Below are 20,187 nucleotides of genomic sequence, written 5' to 3'. Positions count from 1 at the left end.
TCCTTTCCACAGTTTCTTGCAATGGTACTTGTTCTTCCAGGTTTTTCCCCCTGTGCTCCCCTACCCCTGGAAGGATAGACAACAGCTGTGAGGCATAGGGTCCTTCCAGGAGGAGGGTGCATGCGAGGGGAATAGACTTCTGTGGGAGGTGTCATCCCACTCTGACCTTTTCCCATCACAGCCCTCACCTTCCTGCTGTTGACCTTTGTTCACAGCCTCCTGCCCTCCTCACCTTCTCTCCCCATCTGCCCACCTCTGTGTCGTGCCCTCCGTGCTCACACTGCTGGGGTAGCATTCTAGTTTCCCTTTTCCCGTGTCTTCCCCTTCATCCTGTCCTCCTCACGATCAATAGTCCGTCCTTCCTTTATCCCGCCACCCATGCTTCCTTCCTCAAAAACCCTTCCAGTCTTAGCCCCAAACCTCAGTGGTAGGCACAGAAGTTTTTTTTAGCAGTTGAATCCCTTTCCCCAAATGACATCTTGCCCCAAATCCTAATAGAGAGCAAAACAATTGACTAAGCCTGGGTGGCTTAGTCAGTTGAGTGTCTGACTGTTGATTTTGGCTCAGGTCGTGATCTCATGGTTCGTGGGTTTGAGTCCCACCTCAGGCTCTCTGCACTGATGGTGCGGAGCCTGCTTGGGATTCTCTCTCCACCCCTCTCTCTCTCCCCCTCCCTCGCTCACATTCTCACTCTCTGTCCCCTCCCTCCCCTCAAAATAAATAAATAAACAAACTTTAAAAGAAAGAAACAGTTGAGCAGAACTGTCAAGGTGAGGACCCTTTTGCCCCTGTCCCCAACCACCCCACCCTGCCCCTGGGGTTCTTGGGAAGTCAGCAAGTTCCATGGAACACGGTTGAACCTTTTTTTTTTCTAGCTGGTAAAGCCTAGCCCATCTATGACTGTCTCTACAAAGGTGCATCTACTCCCCCTAATCTGAACCGGAGCCTGACTCCTGAACCGCAGGAGCAGTTCCTGGCTGCCTGTGTGACTGTGCGGTAGGTGTGTCATAGATTCGCAGGTCTCGTTTCCACTGCTGGAGGGTCAGCTCCTGCCTGGCCAGACAGAGCGGCTCACCCACCCCCTGAGCCATCCCAGCAGGGTATTCTGGCACAGCCATGGGACAGTATATGCAGTATATGCGAGGTGCACGGAGGCCGTGGCATCCTCAGAATCCAAAAGCATTGGCGAACTGAAAACTTTTTCCACTTGTCAGGGTTGGCTCGGGCACCCAGTTTATACATGTGGAGCCTAGTGCTTTTGTGCCCCAAGTTTCTGCAGTGACTCTGCTTACATTCTTATCCCATTCACTGAAGAGCTCCTTACCCTGGACCCCACGTTCCTGTCATCTTTATTTCTACCATGTCTGGAAAGAGCAGGCTCCGCAGGGCTGGGAAGCTGAGAAGGTCCCAGTCAGCTGACCAGCCTCGTCCCCAGGCAGGAGCGCCTCACCTTGCTAATTAAGGATAAGGATGGGTGGAGGCATCTAAGAAAGTAGCAGCCCCGACTGAATTCCACCAAACCACAGTTTGGCCACCTAGTTCAGTCTGGTAAAGATCAGATAGATTTAAATTTGCGCCCCCCACCCCCTCGGTGAGGAGGTTGTGCTTTCGCAGGTGACAGGCTCAATAATATGGGCTCCCAGTGCTCCTGAGCCTTTGGACTCAGCCCTAAAGGGGCAGCCATTGGGTCTTATACAAAAGTGATGTTAGCCTTCCTTAAGGACTATATTTATTGGGATTCCCTCCAGGGGCCAGGGATAACGGCGGAGGGGCAATGACTGGTGGTGAAAGGGTCCATGTGATTGCTGGGTTTAATGTATCCCAGTTCCCACTGCTTCTCACAACTCTGCAGCTACTCCCTGGGTCCCCTCCCTAGATTAGAAGGCTCCCTGTTCCTGCCGCCAGAATGAGCAAATTAAAATGTAAATTGAATCATGTGAAAAAACTTTTTGCTCAAAACCCTCCCTCAGACTAAAAGCCAAGCCCTAGTGTGGCCCTCACGACCCGTGTTGCCCTGTGACTCAACTATGCCCCTTCCCCTCACTTCCCCCCACCCTGCTTTGCTCAGTGGTCACGTTCTCACTGAGAAGTCCACGCACATGGACAGCAGCTTACATAAGATTTCCTCAGCACAGATGAGCAAATCCTAACCCTAAAGTTGCTGACTGAAATGCTCTGTGGTCTTTAACTTCAGGTCATTGTGAAGTCAGTTGAGTGGGTCCTGCCAGCATTTTCTTAACGTGAAATAGAATACAAAAAAATGTCAAAGTAAAGGAACAGATTGTTTTGCAAAACTTTTGTTTCAGGGGTGTGTATGTGTGTGTGTGTGTGTGTGTGTGTGTGTGTGTGTGTCTACTAGCTCACAAAAAATGTGTTTCTTGCTGTGGGTCTCAGATCATAAAAGTTTGAGAATCATGGCCCTAGTTACTGTGTTTTTGAAAGGTGAGTTGATCAAGTTGAATACCCCAAATTCTCACAGGAAACTCTGTGACATTTCAGTCTGGCTTAAGAGCAGATAAGCACACTGACTTTCTGGGCTGAGCATTTGCTGTTCTTCAAGAAGTCCCAGCCAAAAGTTAAACTAAATATTCTTTCTGAGTCTCCTCCACAGGCACCAGTTTGCACTGTGCTGCCATCTAGTGTGGGCTCACAGCCCGGACTTGAGGATTCTAGCGACACTCAGCCCTACACTTAAAAGCCTGTCGTGTATTGCAGCTAGAATGATGCTTTCTCACACATGTACTTTGTTGGGGGGTGGGGGGTGGGGTGGTGCATGGGTTGGGGATGGTCTTTAAAGATTTAGGCCAGCCACTCCTAAACATTGTTTGGTTGGGGTTAGGGGAAAAGAGTCCCAAACTCTCGAAAGATAAATTAAGGAGATTTTCTGCTTTGGTTCAGATTTGGGGTGTTCAGTTGTTTAGAGTCATCTGTACATTTGATGCTGGGAGTGATCTTTGGGTCTTCCCATGGGTAGGGGGACCAAGGACCTTCTGGGCCCCTTCTTGCCTTTTGAGAGAATATCTGTGCGACTACACCAACCCTGATTGACCAGATTCCATATGGAGTAAGGAACCCCTGAAGTGGAGTTGTCTGAAATCGATATTCTTGGGTCATCTTTGGGATCACGTGGCCAGCTCATGCTCACCTCATCCATTCTTAACTACGAGCTTGGAACCTTAATAAAAGCCTGATCTTTTTAAACTTTTTTAAAATTTTATTTAAATCCAAGTTAGTTAACATATAATGTAATAATGGTTTCAGGAGTAGAATTTAGTGACTCATCACTTACATATAACACTCAGTGCTCATCCCAGCAAGTGACCTCCTTAATGTCCATCCCCCATTTAGCCCACCCCCCCTCTACCCTCCAGCAACTTGCCCTCAGTTTGTTCTCTGTATTTAAGAGTCTCTCATGGTTTACCTCCCTTTCTGTTTTTATCTTATTTTTCCTCCCCTTCTCCTATGTTCACCTGTTTTGTTTCTTAAATTCTACATATGAGTGAAATCATATTTGTCTTTCTCTGACTGACTTACTTTGCTTAGCATCATATATTCTAGTTCCATCCGTGTTGTTGCAAATGACAAGATTTCATTCTTTTTGATTACCAAGTAGTATTCCATTGTGTGTATATATATCGTATCAATCCGTGGACATTTGGGCTCTTTCCATAATTTGGCTATTGTTGATAGTGCTGCTGTAAACATTGGGGTGCACATGCCTCTTTGAACCAGCATTTTTGTATCCTTTGGATAAATACCTAGTAGTACAATTTCTGGGTCATAGGGTAGCTCTGTTTTTAATTAAAAAAAATTTTTTTTAACATTTATTTATTCTTGAGAGACAGAGAGAGATAGAGCATGAGTGGGGGTGGGGGGCAGAGAGAGAGGGAGACACAGAATCCGAAGCAGGCTTCAGGCTCTGAGCTGTCAGCACAGAGCCCTACACAGGGCTCAAACTCACAAACCGTGAGATCATGACCTGAGCTGAAGTCGGACACTTAACTGACGGAGCCACCCTGGCGCCCCTGTTTTTAATTTTTTGAGGAACCTCCATACTGTTCTCCAGAGTAGCTGTGCCAGTTTGCATTCCCACCAGCAGTGCAAAAGTGTTCCTCTTTCTCCACATTCTCACCAACATCTGTTGTTTTCTGAGTTTTTAATTTTAAGGTTTGATTTTAATATTCATAAATGAAGGTGCAGAACATAAAAGTGGTGTTTTTCTTTGCTCTTTTAATTAAAAAGTAAAACAAAGTTGTTGTTGTTGTAGTTTTTTAACATTTTTATATTTAGAGGATAAAGGCTTACTTTATTGTCATCCAGAATGGGGAATATTGAACCTGGAAATGCTTGGAAGTCTGGGAGGGAATGTGATTGCTGCCTTCAAATTATTGAAAAACTTGCTTGGAAGGCTCAGACTCACCCTGTAGGACAGGAGGGCAGAGTTAGGACCCACAGGCAGGCGGAGGCAGATACCAGCCTGAGACAAGGAGAACTTCCCCACAGCTAAAGAGATTGAGTGGCAGAATAAGCCCACCTGCCAAGGTAGTAGGTTCTCTGTCACTTGAGAGGGTGCCAACAGAGGTGGTGACAGTTCATCTCGAACGTGATAGGCACTCATCTGGATGCTTCCAGCTATTAAAATGTATGAGTGGAGGTTCTGTTCTGGGAGGAGGGAAGAAGTGAGTAACAGTAAAATAAGCTAAGTACTAAATATAAATATATATGTTATTTCTGAAGAAATTGCAATGGAAGAGAACAAGTGTCACTTTGTGGGGAACCCGCTATCAGTGTGTCATGATGGCATAAGGCATATTTATGTAGAATGTATATGCTCTGATAAGACGAATTAATATTTAACCTCTTGTTCTAACTAGGGTCATTGGTTTCCTGGAAGCTATCGTGTGCATAAAATTTGGACAAGATCTCTTCTCTAAGACCCAAATACTCTATGTTGTGCTTTGGCTTCTTTGTGTGGTAAGTTTATTTTTTTTTTTTAAAAAGATCACTTTTTTACCCAAAAGTGTTAGTGAAACTCCTCATGGTGTCTCTTTAAAAAAACCAACAACAACAGCAAAAATTCTTGTGCACCTAGTTTTTTTAGAAATTCATAGACCAGACCTTCTGCTTGTAATCACCCAAAATTGGCCACTAGTCTGAAGGTCAAGATTAAATACATGGGACCACCCAGCATCCAAAACGGGTCACCTTGGTAAGTTCTGGTCAAATGCCCTCAGCAGGTACACCATATATGCATAAATTTCACTTGTGAGAATTCACCTACATGCAGGCCTCCATGAAGGAGCAAGGGTGTTACAGTGTTACATATTGCTGTACAAGTGTTTATGGACAAAATGATGGACTGTGGTTTATAGGTCTTGAGAGATGTTCTTGAAGGTAATCAGACCATGCAGTTTCTGCCCCACAGGCTGACTTAAGGGGCCAAACCCTATGAGCTGACCTTCCTGTCTGAAGGGAAGAGCCCCTTGGGGGCCTCTGGCTCCACTGTCCTGGGACTTTTCTGTCATCTATCTTTCTTTTTCTTTCTTTCTTTCTTTCTTTCTTTCTTTCTTTCTTTCTTTCTTTCTTTCTTTCTTTTAATTAAAAAAAATTTTTTTTAACGTTTGTTTATTTTTGAGACAGAGAGAGACAGAGCATGAACGGGGGAAGGTCAGAGAGAGAGGGAGACACAGAATCTGAAACAGGCTCCAGGCTCTGAGCTGTCAGCACAGAGCCCGACATGGGGCTCGAACTCATGGACTGCAAGATCATGACCTGAGCTGAAGTCGGACGCTTAACTGACTGAGCCACCCAGGAGCCCCATCTTTCTTTATTTTTCTCATGTTTATTTATTTATTTTGAGAGAGAAAGAGAGAACGAGCAGGGGAGGGGCAGAGAGAGAGGAAGACAGAGAATCCCAGTTAGGCTCTGCACCGATGTAGGGCTCAATCATGGCTCAGTTGGTTGGGCGTCTGACTCGTGTTTTCGGCTCAGGTCATGATCTTACGGTTCATGAGATAGAGCCCTGAGTCAGGCTCTGCACTGACAGTGCAGAACCTGCTTGGGATTCTCTCTCTCTCTCTCTCTCTCTCTCTCTCTCTCTCTCCCTTTCTCTCTCTAAAATAAATAATCTTAAAAAAAATAAAATTAAGTAAGATCTTAACCTACCTTAAGCATTCTGTGTCTGCCCTTCTTAATTTTTTTTTATTATTTTGGACAGAAGTCTTATGTTAAGCTTAAGATTCTTCACTTTTACTTGGTTGGTCCAGAAAATTAGTTTGGGTTTTCTTGGTAATCATAGAAAATTTCAAACATATGTGGAAGTAGAGTAGATGACCCCTCATGTACCCATCTATCTTCCAGTTTCTTTTTTTTTTTTTAATGTTTATTTATTATTGAGAGAGCATGAGCAGGGGAGGGGCAGAAATAGGGGGAGACACAGAATCCAAAGCAGGCTCCAGGCTCTGAGCTGTCAGCACAGAGCCCAACTTGGGGCTTGAACTCACAAACCGCGAGATCATGACCTGAGCCGAAGTCGGACACTAAACTGACTGAGCCACCCAGGCGCCCCTCCATCCTCCAGTTTCAACAATGCTCACCTCGTGCACAGTCTTGTTTCCTTGTATTCCCTACTCTCTATCCCCATGCTGAATTATTTTGGAACAGATCCACCTTTAATATTTCAGGATGTATCTCTAAAAGAAGGTAAGAATGCTTTCTTGTTTAATGCAACCACCATACCGTTATCACATCTGAAAAAGAATAATTTCATAATACTATTAAATATCTAATCAGTGTTCAGACTTTTAATATTTTTTAAAATTATATATTTTTTGAACAGTCTATTTGAATCAACATCCACTTGTTGCAATTGGTTGGCTTGCCCTTTAAGTCTCTTTTTTTTTTTTTTTAATTTTTTTTTTCAACGTTTATTTATTTTTGGGACAGAGAGAGACAGAGCATGAACGGGGGAGGGGCAGAGAGAGAGGCAGACACAGAATCAGAAACAGGCTCCAGGCTCTGAGCCATCAGCCCAGAGCCTGACGCGGGGCTCGAACTCACGGACCGCGAGATCGTGACCTGGCTGAAGTCGGACGCTTAACCGACTGCGCCACCCAGGCGCCCCCCTTTAAGTCTCTTAATGTATAGTTTTCCCTCTGTCTCTGGCTCTCTCTCCTTCACGATTTATTTGTTGAAGGAATCCAGCTCTTTGTCCCATAGATTTTCCCACAGTCTGGATTTTACTGATTTTGTAGTGTACTGTAATTTAACAGATTTCTTTGTCCTTTGTATTTTCTGCAAATTAGTAGCTGAATCTAGAGGCTTAATCAGATTCAGGTCTACTTTTTTTTTTTTTTTTTTTTTTGGCAAGACTTTGTGTTTTTAAGGTGTTTTTTATTGCCTTTCACGGCATCTATTTTTAGGGTTACTTGTTAGAAATCTTAACTGCACCAGAGAACCTTGAGCCTGTTCTGTCCCATTTTGTCTTGAACAGCAAAAGGGAATAATGATTTCCTTTGTACCTACACTCCAGAATTAACGTTCGAGTGGTGTTTTTCCAGCCCGGTGAAACTAGATGTAAGAATTGGTTAGGGGAGTGTGTTTACATGTGCCCGGAGATTTTAACTGTGTGCTCTCCCACTTTTCTCTGGCACATGCACCTCAGGTGTATGAATAGTATTGTGACCGAGTGTGGAGGGCAGGCAGAGGTGGGTGTGGCCCTCTCCTGGTGCCAGAGCCATGGGGACCACAGAGAGGCTGAGGCAGGTGGGACTCCTGGGACATGGGCAGCAGCTGTTCTCACAACACCCGCATACAACCCCACCCTGGGGTGTCTGTGGCCAGAAGGGTCTTCTCAAGGCCATGTCCAAGAAGCCCTGTCTGGTCACCTGCCCTGCAGGGGCTCCTCTAGTCTCTCAGTTCTCGAGACTTTTCTCCATTTTACTTATTTGACACTTAGCATACTCTCCCTTATGTTGGTGACTTTTGGTTTGCCTTGGTGCCTGTGTAATTGTCACTTCATTGAGGACACGAATCACTTCTTGTCTCCTTATTGGTCTCTCCTTCCCCTGGCATGGTCCCTGTAAGTCTGTCATTTGTTCACAGAACGTTTACTGACTGTTCATCAAAACTGCACCTGATGCTGGACCCACGCAGATAGATGATGGTCAAGATAAGATTTATTAATGGTCACTACATGCCAGGCTCTCTTCTAAGCAATTCTCATGAATTACATATTTGATTGTTGCTTTGAGGGCAGATACTTTATTAGCCCTCTTTTATAGATGAAATAAAGGCAAAGAGAGGTTCACTAACTGGCTTCAAGGTCACACAGGTAGTAGGTGGCAGAGCCAGGGCCTACATCCAGATAGTCTGACAAGAGAGTTTGTGTTCCCCCACCCGCCCCCCTGCAAAAGGTGTCCCCTTCCAAGGCTGTCCAAGTCCAGACGGGAATTGTCCACGCAATCTCATCGTGTTCATGTGTGATAACCATTGTGAAGGGTGTGAACGTAGTGCTAAACGGGCACTAGAGAGCACCAGACGAGCCGGGGAGCTGCTGAGGGCTCCCTGGATGTAACATGTGAGCAGGATTTTGAAGGGTTGCCACGGATGCTCTCCCAGCTGAAAACCTTACAGGCTGCTTCCTCTCCTCTGTCACTCTTGAAATCAGCAGGTCGCAGGTTCTGTCCATCCCAACCAGCTATGTAGCCCATCTCCGTCCCCTCCTCTCCATTCCCACTGTCTGGACATACGTGTTCCTCCCCATTCTGCCCTTCAGACCCACTCTCTACGCTGCTGCCAGGCTGTCTTCTAGAACTCATATCTGAATCTCTTTCCCTGCTCAGAACCATTCCCTGCCGTCGGGGGTGTAGAGGAGTCAATAATACAACACTTTCCAGTTCAGAATAGTTAAAAGATAGGGTGAAAGAAGGATGTAGAGATCAGAATAGCATCTTTATCACTGATGATACACATTTTTCAATCTTAGCTTTAGATGCATGGCAACAAGGGGTTTGTGAACAGTGAATCCTCGAATGAGACACTCTCCCACCCCAGGAAGCAGGCCTCACTGTGTTGTGTAAGTGGCCTTGCACCCAAGGAAGACAGGAAATGTCCAGCTTCCTTATCTCAGATTCGCCAGTTGGTTAAGAGAGAACTCGTTCTCCCTGGGGTGGAAAGGAGCAGGGGTATTATACCAGCAAAACTCTGTCTGTGTAGAAAGAAACATCAAGAAGGAAGAAGGATCCCTACCACACATCCTGCCAGCTGAAATATGCTTGTGTGTTTAGGACGGTCATTATCTGGAGGATTCATCATACCCACCCTCTTGTACTTTCTTCTTGGGCCACCCCAAACTGGACGTAGCCACCTCAACAAATCATCCTTCCAGACTTCTCTTGTCCTCACCCAGGGCATCTTCTTTGCCTGGGCTAAGTGCTTTTCCCTTCTTTTTCTACCTAGTGACTCTTATGCCAAGATCAAACTAAATTCACACCCTCCATGAAGTGCACCCTGATCTGCCAGGCGGCCTGGATAACTCCCCTTGGGGGACCAGTCACACTTGGTACATATTTCATTGAGTTCTAACCTCAGTGTAATGTAACTTGCAGTGTTTACATCTGTCTCCCCAGCATTGTACTTCTTGCTCACGAAGACTAAGTTTTTGTTGTCTTTTTGTCCCCACTGATTCTAGTGCGGTCCCTGATGCATAGGACTCACTCGGCAAATGCATGGAGAATAAAGGAATGAGTTCAAGAGGCAGAGACCAGGAGACAGACGTACAGGCAGGCTGAGAGACAGGCATGTATGAAAACATGCAGCTGTGCCCATGCCCAGCTTCTCAGGAAGACGGCAAGCTGTTTGGGGAACGAGAGTGAGGAGAGTGAGGGGGGGAGGAGACATGGGACATCTGCTCAGGAAAGACCCTATGTGTCTGTAGTTGGAGATCCAGAGGCAATAATTCAGTGGGAAGACACCTGTTCGCAGAGAAAGGCTGCATGGGTGGGAGAGTCCCGAGGGAGGAGAGGTGCTGTCTGAGGGGGTTGAGGATCCCAGAAAGAAATAACTGAGGCTTACCCAAGGGTGGTAGCGTGGAAGATGCAGAGAGAGGGCTGGATTTGAGAGCTGTTCAAGAGGGTCAGCTCAATAGGACGCCAGCCCCTTGTGATAGTGTGAGTGACTCCACGGTTTCTAGTTTGTGCCACTGGGTGGCAGTGTTGGTGGTAGTAACAGATTGGGGGATATCACAGAAGCCGGTTGGTTGAGTGAAAGGAGATGAATTGGGTTGGAGTGCTGGGATTTGAGGGACCCTTAGAACTAATAGCTGAAGGTGTCCCGTATCGTGAGAAATGCCAGTCTGTCCAGTAACACTGGAAAGATGTGGTCAGCAATAGAGGTGAAAGAGTTGAGGGCCACTGGTGCACAGGGCATGGTGGGAGCCGCTGGATTCGGGTAGGGGAACACCGCGTGGGCAGGAGAAGCTGGCTGAGGATGGTCTGTGGAGCAGCCACATTTAAGAGGCCAGGCCTGAGAAACAGACTCAGGAGAGCAGGCCTTTGAAGAAGCAGAATCCCCTAATGAGCATTATCAGTGCCATGGAGGGGGACCTGGCCCAAAAAGAGACCATTGGCCGGGATAATTAGATGTCTCCACTGCTCATATTCATGGCCTTTACTAAACATCAAGATTGGAGTGAGGTGAACATTATTCATTAGGAGAGTTAGGTTTGACCATGCCTCCCTTACTCCTCAGAGAAACAAAGCCCCTAATTATTTCCCTTGCTTGGTAAGAGAATATCTCCAGACCTCGAGATTAATGCAGAAGCAGAGATTCCCGCATGCCGATTAGTTAAGTTTCTCCTCAGCGGTTGTGTGATCAGTCATCGGCAATTTGCATGCTCATTACTCTGACTGGAAGCCAGGGGAGATCTTCCGCCCTCATTGCCACCACACATGACGCTGTCGTGTGCTGCCTTGGCTCTCATCCCACATATTTTTCTTCTTTCTCTTTTTTTTTTTCCTTCTCTTTCTTTAAACAAAATCTGTACAATTGCTATTTTAAATGCAGGCCCTGACATTTTAAGTGGATGCGTGCCTAGGTTTTCACAGGTGTGCTTGCGAACCCATAAATTACAAGCTTTTGTCTCCTGGGACAAGTGTGACCTGGACCTCTGAATACCCAGGTGAAGTGGTAAATTTGGCAACCACAGCGGCCCCTTTGTGTGGCGATTGTGATGATAAGCACCTGTCGCTCCTGACCTGCCAGTGTTTGCCTGCCTGCAAGCTGCAAAGCCCATTCTGTCCTCGCAGGGACAGGGCTGGAGAAGGCAGAGCACCGCACTCCTGCCCTCCAGTGGGCAGAATCCGCAATGACCGGCAGCCCTGTGCTCACCGCCCCTTCGTCCTGTGGAGTAGCAGCTGCCTGCCAGCCTCCCCACCTCCATCGCACCTCGATGACTGGTCTCGATGACTGGTCTGGGGACGTGGGACCTGCCTCCCACGCTCCACTCCCTCAAACCTAGGACAGTCTGTTTTGCCCTTTGTAAAGGAGCAAACACGTACATAAGCTTACACACTGAAAGTGCTCTAGTCTTCCCCACTCTTTCCATGCCGTGAAGATGGGACATTTAATGGTGGTGTATATTAGAAATCTGAGCAAGTACTACAATATGTTAAAGGGTAGAAGTTACTTTCACTTTATAATCTTAATGTATTCATTCATTGCCTAATTAAAAAAAATTTTTTTAAGTGTTTATTTCCTTTTAGGAGAGAGAGAGAGAGCACAAGCAGGGGAGGGGCAGAGAGAGAGGGAGGCACAGAATCCGAAGCAGGCTCCAGGCTCTGAGCTGTCGGCACAGAGCTCGATGTGGGGCTCGAACCCATGAACTGTGAGATCATGACCTGAGACAAAGTCAGACACTCAACCGACTGAGCCACCCAGGTGCCCCCGATGCCTAATTTTTTTTTTCAATATATGAAATCCATTGTCAAATTGATTTCCATACAACACCCAGTGCTCACCCCAAAAGGTGCCCTCCTCAATACCCATCACCCACCCTCCCCTCCCTCCCACCCCCCATCAACCCTCAGTTTGGTCTCAGTTTTTAAGAGTCTCTTATGCTTTACCGCTGCCTAATTTTTTGATGGGGGAGGATATGAGCTTCCTTTTCTTTAAATCCCTCATCTGCATATGAATGTCCACTTGCATATGGATTTAAAATAAAATGAAGCAGTGGGCCTTATATTTTATGTTCTGTCTCCACCATGCCAGCATTCCCACTTCACTGACAGAAGGAGAAGGCCCGCCAGAGCACTCATACTCCTGTCTTTCTGCACTTAAGATGACACTGCACACCCAGCAGACGCTTAACAAATGTTGACTGACAGGAACGGGGCCAGAGCTAGACTGCACGCTGCAGTGATGAGAGTTCACAGCCCTGCCTTGCCTGCAGTCTCAGCTCCACCCTTGCATCTGGGGGCTGTGCACAGGGATGCTGCTGGTCCTGGCTATTCCCGGCATGCTTTTCTTTCTCCGGAGGTGGGTGAGTGGATGGATGGATGGATGGAAAGAGATATAAAGATGTGTAGACATAAAACCAGTATTTGTTTATCTCTACAGCCATCCCTAAAACTTGGATCCAGGAAAATCAAGAGACCTGTGTTCAGGCTCCAGTTTTGCCACATACTAAATGTGTGCCTTTGAATAGACACCTCTCCAAACTTTCATTCCCCTTCTGTGAAATGAGAGGAGTTGAAATGAATGATATCTTTTGGATCTGGAATTAGTTTTGGGGTGCCTGAGTGGCTCAGTCAGTTAAGTATCTGACTCTTGATTTTGGCTCAGGTCATGATCTCATGGTTGTGGATTGAGCCCCACATTAGGTTCTGTGCTGAGCATGGAACCTGCTTGGGGTATTCTGTCTCTCTCTCGCTCTCTCTCGCTCTCTCAAAATTAATACAAACTTTTAAAAATTAAAAAGTTACGATTCTCGGAGAGAATTAAAATTATTCCAGAAGAGAAGGTTCTACCATGATTTCACGACTGTTCACATAGTTGGTTCAAGGTGACAGCCTTAACAGGAAATGCAGGAGAAGAACCAGAGACCAGATGGGGAGAGTGCTTTGGTGTCAGTGAGTTCCTAAGGCAAGGAATTCTAAAGACAGGAGGGACAGACAGTCATTTTGTTTTGTTTTGGTGATTCATTTACGGTTGGGAAAGTCAGGCCTGGCCGGAGGGCCTGGCGGAGGTTCATCTGTCCTTAACAATGCTGAGGCACACCCTCCCTCTCTCCTTTAGTGCTCTGGCAAGGCACCCAGAAACTTCTCCCAGATTTTCAGTGTTTTGGCACATGTTAAAACTTCGGACTCTTGTAGATGCTATTCTTTGCTTAAATTGGAGTATAATTTAGGGTGTGGTGCAAGGTGGGTGGGGCGTCTCGGGGAAGTAGAGGTTATCCCTGCCTCTGGGTACCCACAGGCCATGCCCCTCTCATTTCACTCAGGGGTTTACAGAGCGGTTTTGTTTTCTCTGACTTCCTATGTACTTACAGAAGAAAAACAAAAGCAACCAGAACTGGGGTTGGGGTGGGGCCACAGAGACAAAACAGCAGTGAGAGAGCAGTGCAGAGCCACCCACTCAGACACAGTGGGCCCCGGTCCTAAATGCCCTCCAGCGCCACTGTGCTCCCAGACTGAATGAAGCTCCTTTTTCATTCAGAACTCGTCTTCCCCACGGAAGCTCACAAACTGAGAGTCCTTGTAACTTTCCAGTGATGGGGGCAGAGGATGGGCCGTGAGAACCAGAAATAAAGCATATACAATCCTATGTATCCTCTGTAGGAAGACCTGCAAAACTGTGCAGAAAATACATCCCACCTTATCCTACATCTAAAAATGATCTTGCATTCTGATTATTAGCATCATGAGTAGTAACTACGGTCTGGTCATAACTCTTGTCAAAAGCTGTGGGGGGAACGCTCTCCCCAACCCTACTAGCTCTGCCATTTTGTAACCAGTGTCCTCAGAGAGACAGTAGAACCACATCAAGCCGTCCTCTGTACATTACTGTTGAGACCCTGAAAGTCTGGGAAATGGGATTTCTTTTTTTTTTTTTTTTTTTTTTTTGGTGCAACATTGTTTTATGAAATATGCTTGGTTTTCTCTGCCAGGCCTTCACCACCTTCCTGTGTCTGTACGGCATGGTTTGGTACGCAGAGCACTATGGTCACCGAGAAAAGGTATGGAAGGAAGGGCAGAGATGGTCTCTGTAAAATAATCACATCCTGCTTGGAGCTTTAGCAGGGAAGCACATTCCTGTGAGAATGTGGTGTAGCCAACTGTGTGAGCACGCAGGTTCAGTCCTGCCGCTGTAGAAACGTAACCGGTTCAGGACCCGTTCCCTATCGGTTGCTGTCCTTGCTTGTGAGCGCCCTGTTCAGTAGGTCAGTGTTTTTATCCTCCCTTTTATAAAGGGGCTTAAAACCTAATTATGCGTCTGCTTAAAAATAAAATTGTGGGGAGAGCCCCGGACTGGGTTTTGAAAGGCTGGGTTTTATTCCCGGCTCTTGTACTTTGCGCAGGCCTCTTTGTGACCCAGCCTGGGGCTCTCCCCCATTGTAAATGGCCCGCCCTGCCCACCGTGTAGTGGACACAAGGATTAAAGCAGAAAATGGATGTGAGTGAGCTTAAAATGCTACAGCAGTCTTGCAAAGTATAATATCTTTTTAAGTAAAATAATAGCTTTCATACTCGATTCATACTTAATTCATATTAAGTCTGAGGAACTAAAGGTTCTTTCTAGACAATTGATTCTGTATCACCTGGAAGACAGTCATGGCTTTATAGCCAAGGAACCTACGAATGGGGAGGTTCTGTTACTTGCTGGTGGTATAGGGGCGGAGTGACCTCCCTTGCTTGTCCTGCAGCCCCAGGGAGTCCTTGAAACTCCATCACTAAGTCTGCTTCTCTCTCTAGACGTACTCCGAGTGTGAAGATGGCACCTACAGTCCAGATATCTCCTGGTCTCATGGGAAAGGTACAAAAGGTATTTCTTCCTCACTGCTTAAAACTTGACTGGGTTCTTGGGCGCCTGGGTGGCTCAGTCAGTTGAGTGTCTGACTTCGGCTCAGGTCATATACTTGCGGTTCATGGATTCGAGCCCCACATCGGGCTCTGTGCTGACAGCTCAGAGCCTGGAGCCTGCTTCAGTCTCTCTGCCCCTCCCCCGCTCTCTCTTCTCTCTCTCTCTCTCTCTCTCTCTCCCACTCAAAAACAAACAAACACTAAACAAACAACTTTCCTGGGTTTTCTTCCTTCCAAGGCCCAGTGAGCAGATTTGGAATCAAGATTTATCCTCAGAATGGTGATAAGTGTATGCCCTGAAGGATCTCATGTCTACTTATCCCATGTCGTCTGTTACTTATTAATGAAAACTGCAAAGTGCTGTCAGGATCTGCCCAAGAAACTTGCTTCTAAAGAAGAGGCACCATGTGGTTCTGCCTCTTCTGACACAGGAAAACATAACGAGGCAAGGCCCGTACCGTCCCAAGCACCCTATTGGGAATGTTCTTCCTCTTGGCTTTCATCCTGAGTGAAAAGGGTTAGGAAGAATTGTGCACTGGGAGGAGGAGCTTTCAGAAGAGGTGGGTTGATTTCATCGTATTTATTCAGGAGGCAGGCCAGAATAAAATTCTGGTAGTATAGCCGGGGATCTCCCGTTGGCCTCTCCAAGGAGCCTTTTGGAAAGATTTGGGGCTATCTGGGTATTTTAAAGAATTAAGGCTTGTGGAATGATACCAAGGAGGCTCCACTGGCCAGTAATCTCTGGGCAATGCTCGTGAGCCCATTGGAAGGCTGCCTGAGGGGAGAGAGTTATGAACACTGGAGATGGTGAAATTTAGCTCACAGAATTGCCCAGAGAAACCGTGGGCCCAGGGAGAGGAAGGAAAGCACTACTGTTGCGGTTGCTTTCCTGAGTTCTTTTGGGGTCGAGCTTTTTAGAGCTCTTTCTGGGGAAAATGCTAGCATGTTCTCTGCTGAGTTGCCAGTCACCCTTTTTGAGACTCTTGAATCAAGGAGTCGATAGGCGCCCTATGTTGGAACGCTGATAGAAGTGGACGGAGGGGTTCCCTGGGGTTCCGCCCTTCAGAACCATCCCCTCACAGATCCGTTCTTGGCACTTGCAGGCCCTTCTCCATTGAAAAGACTACACGAAGCAAGCAGTGGTAGAGATATAAATGAAAGGTAGACAAAGAGTAAACTAAAAAAGAGAATCTTCAGAGCAGTAAAAGAATCTCTTGGACAAAGCCAAATGGCCTTTGCAATGAAGACCAAATTCTGAGAAGTTTTTTCTTTGTCTTGTTTGTTTGTTTGTTTGAATGGCCGTCTTGGGTGGAGATTTCCTCTGGGGCTGGATCTGAGCCCTGAAGCAGAGAACTCTCTGGCTTGACTGCTGGGCCAGAGGTTGGCCACACGCTCAGTCTTTAGGCACAGCCAGTCCAATGCCAGGAAGTTTTGCTCACCTCCCACGCCTTCCTTACACACGGTTACCCGGAAGGCCCACCCTCTCCCTGCTCCCCCACTTCTACCCTCCACCTTGCCTGATGCCGGCTGGTGGCTCAGCGTCCGGTTGACACGGAAGTTTTTCTCTGAGGTCGCAAACAAATAATGGTGTGACAAATACTGCCAACTGTGAGAGTCTTGAGGGTGTGTGCCATCTTCTGTGGGAGGCTCCAGAGCCGTCATGAGCAGAAGCGACCTAGGTTTTAAAGGTGTCCTCTGGATCAAATGAGAGAGGTCGTAATGTCTTTACTTTCATAAAGTCAGGAATTCTTTCTCATTTAGGGATGTAGAAACTCCGGTGTATAACAGGTCAAGGTGTGGAAACCTAGGGGATGCATCCTTTGGTTGTGAGGGTAGACCCAACACCCATGTGGTTTAATTGTTCCTCCTTGTTCTTTGGTTTCATTTTTACGGTCACTTCTTGACCCCATTGCCATGAACACAATCCGCCTTACACAGTGAGAGTGTAAACACTCTTCGGGATGCCCTTGCTCCCCACGCCCCCAGCTCTGTGGGGCCATCCCCTTGCATACACAGGCTCGGCTGCTGCACTAGCTCCGGGCTGGGGTTTCAGGGCCTTGCCTTCATGGATCCATGAGGCCACTAGGTGGAGCACATGTATCAGGAGAGGGCGGCCTGAGCGGGACGAGCTGCCCATCTGAGGAGCGAGCCCGCAAACCCCACGCTCAGGGTGACAGCGTGTTCTCATTCCTTTGGCCAGGTTCTGAAGACAGCCCACCCAAGCATCCGGGCAACAACGAAAGCCACTCTTCCAGAAGAAGGAATCGACATTCCAAGTCAAAAGTCACCAACGGAGTTGGAAAGAAATGAAGGAGCCCGGTTAATCGCAGACGTCCCAGAGAGTGCCTAGAACCGAGAGGGAGACAGAAAGGCTTGGACCTCCCTGTCGGGAGGGCAAACATGCGGTGACATTGGGACGAGGAGAGGGGACTTGGGGGTCATTATTTGAGAGCGCGTGAGTCTTGTTTCCCACAGACCCAGCCACGTGAGGCAGGTCAGTGCCTGGGATCCTTCGCCAGCTCGGGGTCTCCTCCAACTTCAGCACTTGGCGTGCGGTCACTGGTAGCCGTACGGAGCATCTGCAGGAAGGGCGGCCTCTCACTCACAGCTGCCCGGAGCAGCACCGCTTGCGTGTATTGTGGTTGCAGTTAGTTGAAACACCTTCATTCAGACAGGGCATTAACGGTACGTTAACACTGGTGACCAGTTTTTATTTTTATAAATCTGCCTTTCCCATTTGACTGATTGGTTTAAGTTCAGGCCACTCTTCTGTCTTTTATTGTTGGTATCTTATTTGTTGTTAAGTTAGGATGCTTAAAAGCCTTCAGAAGCCACTGCTGAAATTGAGTTGGGGGAAAGCTCTTCTCTCTCCTAAAGAAGAAAATGGGGAGAGCATTTGTGTTACTGTCTGGCAAACTCATCCCCCTTTTAGGACCTGAAACCACACAGTGGTGTAAACCAGTCTGAGGAAAGACTGGCTACCTACATAGGATCCTGGGCTTCAGATCAGAACCTTTTTTGTTTGTTCTGAATGTCATTTGTCCAGAGTTATCCACAGTGCACAGAAGTGAGCCTGCTTGAGAGGCGGTGCACATCGCAGCTTCTCTCCCAGCCAGGTGCCTTTTACATTTTATTTGTTTTCCTTCCATGGTGTGTTGCTGACCTTGTCTTTTAGTCCCATGTGAGGTGCTGGTGAGTATTACCTTTCATCTGTGTGCCATGCTCTAGAACATTTACCCTGGTAGTTCACCACCTCTGATGGATCCCTGTTTTAAATAAAATAATACACGTTAAAGCCCATCAAAGATTAGTCTCTAAAAATGCTCGTTTCTTTGTATCCTATTGGTATTTTTCACCACTTGTAAGCGATTGCTGTGTTTTTCAAGTGACTTTAAGGATAATATGAATGTGTATGTGTGTTTATATAGGAAAAGAGAAAAGAAGAAAAATATGTATTGTAGAGGACTTACAGATACATGTTACATTTCCTGAGCTCCCAAAGTAATCAATGGGAAATGAACAAGATAGTCATTGTGTTTTCACATGGTAATGGTTACATCAACCAAGTTGGATTTTTCTCTCTACCAAGATATCGGCGCTCAGCCGATTGGCTTATAGATCTAAACTTGCCCAAGGAAATCCTTCTGTTCCTCATTTACAGAGCAGAGTTTTTCATGTCTTCTCCCCCTTTAAGGAAATCTTTCACCACAGAAGTGTCATGTTTTTCTTTTTCTGCAAAGGAATTCTGGGGTGAAGGGGTTAAATGAATCATGCAAAGCCGGGGTCACATCCTGTGCTCTGGGCCTCTGGTGATCACTTGGTCGAGAGCCTCACACAGACTTGCCGTGGCAGCCAGGCGTCTTGCCAGTGGAGGAGTGCCTGTATTCGTTCAGCTGGCACGGTGGCCGGGGTGGGGGGCTGGCCATGAGGGGCCGCGGCTGTGCGCCTTCACGTGCGGTCCAAACTGCAGCCCCGTCCTTCCCAGCAAGGACTGAGAGAGCCGAGGTCCCCTTTCATAAACCCACTCACGCTTCCGTAGCCCATCTAAGGGCCTTTTTAAAACATCGGTACACCATAAACTCTCTTTGCAAGTAGGCGGGTTCATCCTGTTTCCTCATGCATTCTGCTTTCCTGAGCACTGAGCTCCTGAGTACACCATAATATCATATACATGGTCCACCTCAACTCTCCTTCCTGTACCTGGCCCACGTCACTGAGCGTTTCCAAGTTTGTTATCTGGGAGAGCCTGGTCTGGCACTTGAACGCTCCTCTAACTCCTCGTCGGGTCAGACTGATGCAACGTGTTTCCTTTCTCCGAGGCCGGCACAGAGGGAGGTACCTGTTTAGCACCCGGTGGCTGACTTTCCTGTGGGATATTTGAAAAGCAAAGTGCACACGAGACCATTTTTCCTCCACGGCTTTGTGTGAAATCCCAACAAAGCCCTCCGATGCTGTCTGTGCCTGTTCTTTGAGTTTACACTTTCTCTTTTCCCTTTCAGTAAAAGTTCTGGGCACAGTAGGTACAAAACCAATGCTTTCTGTGACCGGCCAGAACCTCGGCTGCCATTTCTCCTGGACACCATACTGCTGGGTTTGGCCTACTTTTTCACTCGTGTCTATGGAAATGGACCTCACGTTGATGGAAATAGATCAGAGGCATCATTTAATATCAGAAATGATTCTCTTGCAAATCATCTCACGTTGGCGATTTGCAAACTGCCCTCTTAAAAGCCACCATTGTTTTTGGACATAATGCTCAAAGAATGTCTTATGTGTTTTTCTCCATAAGTAGCATTGTACTGAGTATTAGCTACTTTTCCCTTTTTGTCATTCTTGGGCTTTCCATGGCCCTTCCCCACTTTTCTTGTGTCTGTTTTAACCATTTGTAAAAGACTTGGCCAAACTGCTCCCACAGCAATGCTAGGACATTTCATTGACCCGTTAAGCATTTTGATGATAAAAGACATCCCATAAATGCCAGCCTTATTTTCACTAGAACTTCTATAGTGAACTTGTGTATAAAGTACTCACCCAGGAGAAATAAAATAAAATTCTTTACCAAACACATCAGGTTCAGCCCTGTTGGTCTTCCCCATGAAGCTGCATCTCT

General features: G+C 46.8%; 1 protein-coding gene across 3 annotated transcripts in view; it reads left to right on the top strand.

Annotated features, from left to right (window-relative positions):
* PTDSS1 (phosphatidylserine synthase 1) overlaps nucleotides 1–18,382 on the top strand; it is a 65,056-nt gene extending 46,674 nt beyond the window's left edge. Inside the window, exons 10-13 of one of the 3 annotated variants that reach the window (XM_030303738.1) lie at nucleotides 4,875–4,974; nucleotides 14,165–14,233; nucleotides 14,970–15,030; nucleotides 17,278–18,382. In XM_030303738.1, the coding sequence (XP_030159598.1) occupies nucleotides 4,875–4,974; nucleotides 14,165–14,233; nucleotides 14,970–15,030; nucleotides 17,278–17,387 (340 nt within the window). In that variant the 3' untranslated portion in view covers nucleotides 17,388–18,382. Of the gene's footprint in view, nucleotides 1–4,874; nucleotides 4,975–14,164; nucleotides 14,234–14,969; nucleotides 15,040–17,277 lie in introns of all 3 variants that reach the window. The other 2 variants (XM_030303737.1, XM_030303739.1) reach the window with 2 other exon arrangements.
* Nucleotides 18,383–20,187: the final 1,805 nt, after the last annotated feature.

Source organism: Lynx canadensis, chromosome F2 (genome assembly GCF_007474595.2).
Source record: "Lynx canadensis isolate LIC74 chromosome F2, mLynCan4.pri.v2, whole genome shotgun sequence".
In the NCBI taxonomy this organism is placed as follows: domain Eukaryota; kingdom Metazoa; phylum Chordata; class Mammalia; order Carnivora; family Felidae; genus Lynx; species Lynx canadensis.
The sequence above is the reverse complement of the archived record's forward strand: the minus strand, read 5'-3'. Positions and strand labels throughout refer to the sequence as shown.